Source organism: Helianthus annuus, chromosome 11 (genome assembly GCF_002127325.2).
Source record: "Helianthus annuus cultivar XRQ/B chromosome 11, HanXRQr2.0-SUNRISE, whole genome shotgun sequence".
NCBI classification, from domain to species: Eukaryota; Viridiplantae; Streptophyta; class Magnoliopsida; order Asterales; family Asteraceae; genus Helianthus; species Helianthus annuus.
Genome location: NC_035443.2, coordinates 38,249,197 through 38,252,076, shown reverse-complemented (window position 1 = coordinate 38,252,076; position 2,880 = coordinate 38,249,197). Strand labels below are relative to the sequence as shown.

The following is a 2,880-nucleotide window of genomic DNA, read 5'->3' as shown; positions in this document are numbered from 1 at the left end:
TTATAATGCGATGGTAATTTGTATTGTTAAGTAATGATGAAAACCAAAGATAAATAACTTTTATTAAACTCAAATTGAAGTGAGACAAAGTGACATTGCTGTGGACGGATTACATTTGTCTTTCAAAAGGGGTGTCTACTCTTGCTGTTAGGAGCAAGGCACTACAAGTAACATTTTCTAAGTTGGGCGATGTTCCAACTACGCGGCACAGTGGTACCGTCCAGTCTGGACAGGCGATAGGCCCCTTTGCCCAGGTCTTCTTGGATGACGTAGGGGCCTTCCCAGTTGGGTCCCAGCTTGCCTAGAGGTTCCACCCTACTTGCTTCATTATCGCGCATGACGTAATCGCCTTCTTTGAAAACGTGTTTGGCCACGCGTTTGTTGTAGTACCTTTCTAATGTCTTCTTGTATTTTGCTTCGCTGATTGCGGCTGCTTCGCGCCTTTCTTCAAGTTGGTCTAGGCCTTCCCTTAGAAGCCTATCATTGTCGTCGCCTGTGGCTAGGCGGCGTAGTGAAGGCAATCCCGCTTCTGCGGGTATCATTGCTTTCGCGCCATAAGTTAGGCTGAAAGGGGTTTCATTATTGCTTGTCTTAGGCATTGTCCGATGTGCCCAAAGGACGTTTGGCAGTTCTTCCACCCATGAGCTTCCCTCATAACCTAATCTTCGTTTTATACCATCCAGCAGGCTTCTGTTCGCCCGCTCCACCTGGCCGTTTCCTTGGGGGTGCGCTACTGATGTGAAGATCTGCTGGATTTGAAGGTCGGCGCACCATTCTTGAAAAATCCTGTCAGTGAACTGTGTTCCATTGTCACTCACCAGATACAATGGCAGTCCAAATCGACATACTATGTGTTCCCAAAGGAACTTTTTGGCGTTATCTGCCGTGATTTTAGCCAAAGGTTTGGCTTCCACCCACTTGGTAAAGTAATCAATCGCCACGATCAAGTATTTTAGCTTTCCGGGGCTGGTGGGAAAGGTCCCACGATATCCACGGCCCATTTTTGAAAAGGTCATGCCGCTGTAACCGGTATTAAGTTGTTCTTGGGCCTGAGTGTTTGGGGAGCAAATTTTTGGCAGCTACGGCATTTCCTGAGTTCTACTACGGCGTCTTCGTGCATCCCGGGCCAATAGTACCCGACGTTATGGATTTTGGCCACTACTGCCCGAGGTCCGGCGTGAATGCCACATAAACCTGAATGAATCTCGCTGATCAGGTACTTTGCTTCTGTTGGAGAGACGCACCGCAAAAGTGGCCCCAAGTATGACTTTCTATACAGGACGCCGTTATTGACTTCATAATGCAATGCCTTTGTTTGTACCTTTTGTGCTTCGCCCCTAGCGGAAGGTAAGTCCCCATTGATGAGGAATTTTAGTACTGGGGTGTACCAGCATGGTTCTTCCGTTGTGACGGCGGAAACATTCCGTGGTTCGATTGATGGTGCCTGTAGCGTCTCAACTTTGACTTCTTTTTCCATGCCTGAGGTGGCGAGTTTGCTGAGGGCATCTGCTATCTGATTTTTGCCTCTATGGACGTCGTTGAGCGTGACGTTATCAAAGGAAGCCATGAGCTCCTTCGTTTTTGCCAGGTATCTTGCCATAGATTCATCTTTAGCCTCGTATGTTTCGTTTACTTGATTGTTAACCAGTAAAGAATCAACATATGCATCAACCCTTGTGGCTCCTATGTACTAGGCCATTCTTAAACCTGCAAGTAGTGCTTCGTATTTTGCTTCGTTGCTGGAACATTCGAAATCAAAACGTAAGGCATACATCAGCCTTATCTCGTCTGGGCTTATTAACATTAAACCAGCCCCGGACCCTTTTCCGCTTGATGACCCATCGGTGTATAATTTCCAAGGCTGTCGGGCAGTACTGGATTCCGGGACGTCCCCGATGGCGGGGTCCACTATGGTTTCTCCTTCAGGAATTTCAGCTAGGAAGTCGGCGATTACTTGCCCTTTGGTTGTTGTTCGTTTTTGGTATTCAATATCCAAGGCGCCTAGTTCAATTGCCCATTTGGCCAGTCTTCCAGAGATCTCTGGCTTGTGCAAAATTTGTTGTAGCGGGTAATTCGTCAAGACCTGTATGCAGTGTGCTTGGAAATATCTTCTTAATCGCCGAGTGGCATGAACTAGTGCTAGGACCAGCTTTTGCAGGGTTGGATACCGCGTTTCGGGTCCAGCCAGTACTCAGCTGATGTAATATATGGGCGTCTGCTTCCCGTCTCTTTCCACCATAAGCACAGCGCTTACCGCGTTATGGGCTGCTGCCAAATACATTTTAAGCACTTCATTAGGCCTTGGTGCCGTCAGCATGGGTAATCTTTCTATGAAACGTTTCATGTCTTGTAAGGCTTCTTCCGCTTCGCCGGTCCATTTGAAATTTTTTTTGTTTAGGTAATCTTTCAACGTTTTAATGAATGGCAAAGATTTTTCAGCATGCCTTGCTAAGAATCTGTTGATCGCCACTGGCCGCCCATTTAAAGCCTGGGCTTCTTTCAACGTTCTTGGGGAAGGCATCCGCGTTATGGCGGCCACCTTTTCTGGATTAGCTTTAAAACCATCCCAGGTGACAGTCACTCCTAAAAACTTCCCTTCTTCTACCCCGAAAGAGCATTTCTTGGGGTTGAGTTTGATGTTGTACTCTCTAAGCTTTTGGGAAGTTTCCTCAACGTATTCTAGCATTTGCTTTTCTTCCCTGCTTTTGATTACAAGATCATCGACGTACACTTCCAAATTTCTGCCAATTTGTGTTTCGAAAACTTTGTCCATGAGTCGCTGATAAGTAGCCCCGGCATTTCGTAGACCGAAAGGAATCTTTGTGTAACAAAAGATGCCCACGTCGGTGTGAAACGCCGTTTTTTCTTCATCTTCTTTGG

The 2,880-nt window shown here is 46.7% G+C and overlaps 1 protein-coding gene across 1 annotated transcript; it reads right to left on the bottom strand.

Moving 5' to 3' along the window:
- Positions 1 to 1,012: 1,012 nt before the first annotated feature.
- On the bottom strand, positions 1,013 to 1,600 carry LOC110888076. The gene has a single exon (XM_022135618.1). It carries the CDS (start codon positions 1,598 to 1,600, stop codon positions 1,013 to 1,015), a length of 588 nt encoding a protein of 195 aa, XP_021991310.1.
- Positions 1,601 to 2,880: the final 1,280 nt, after the last annotated feature.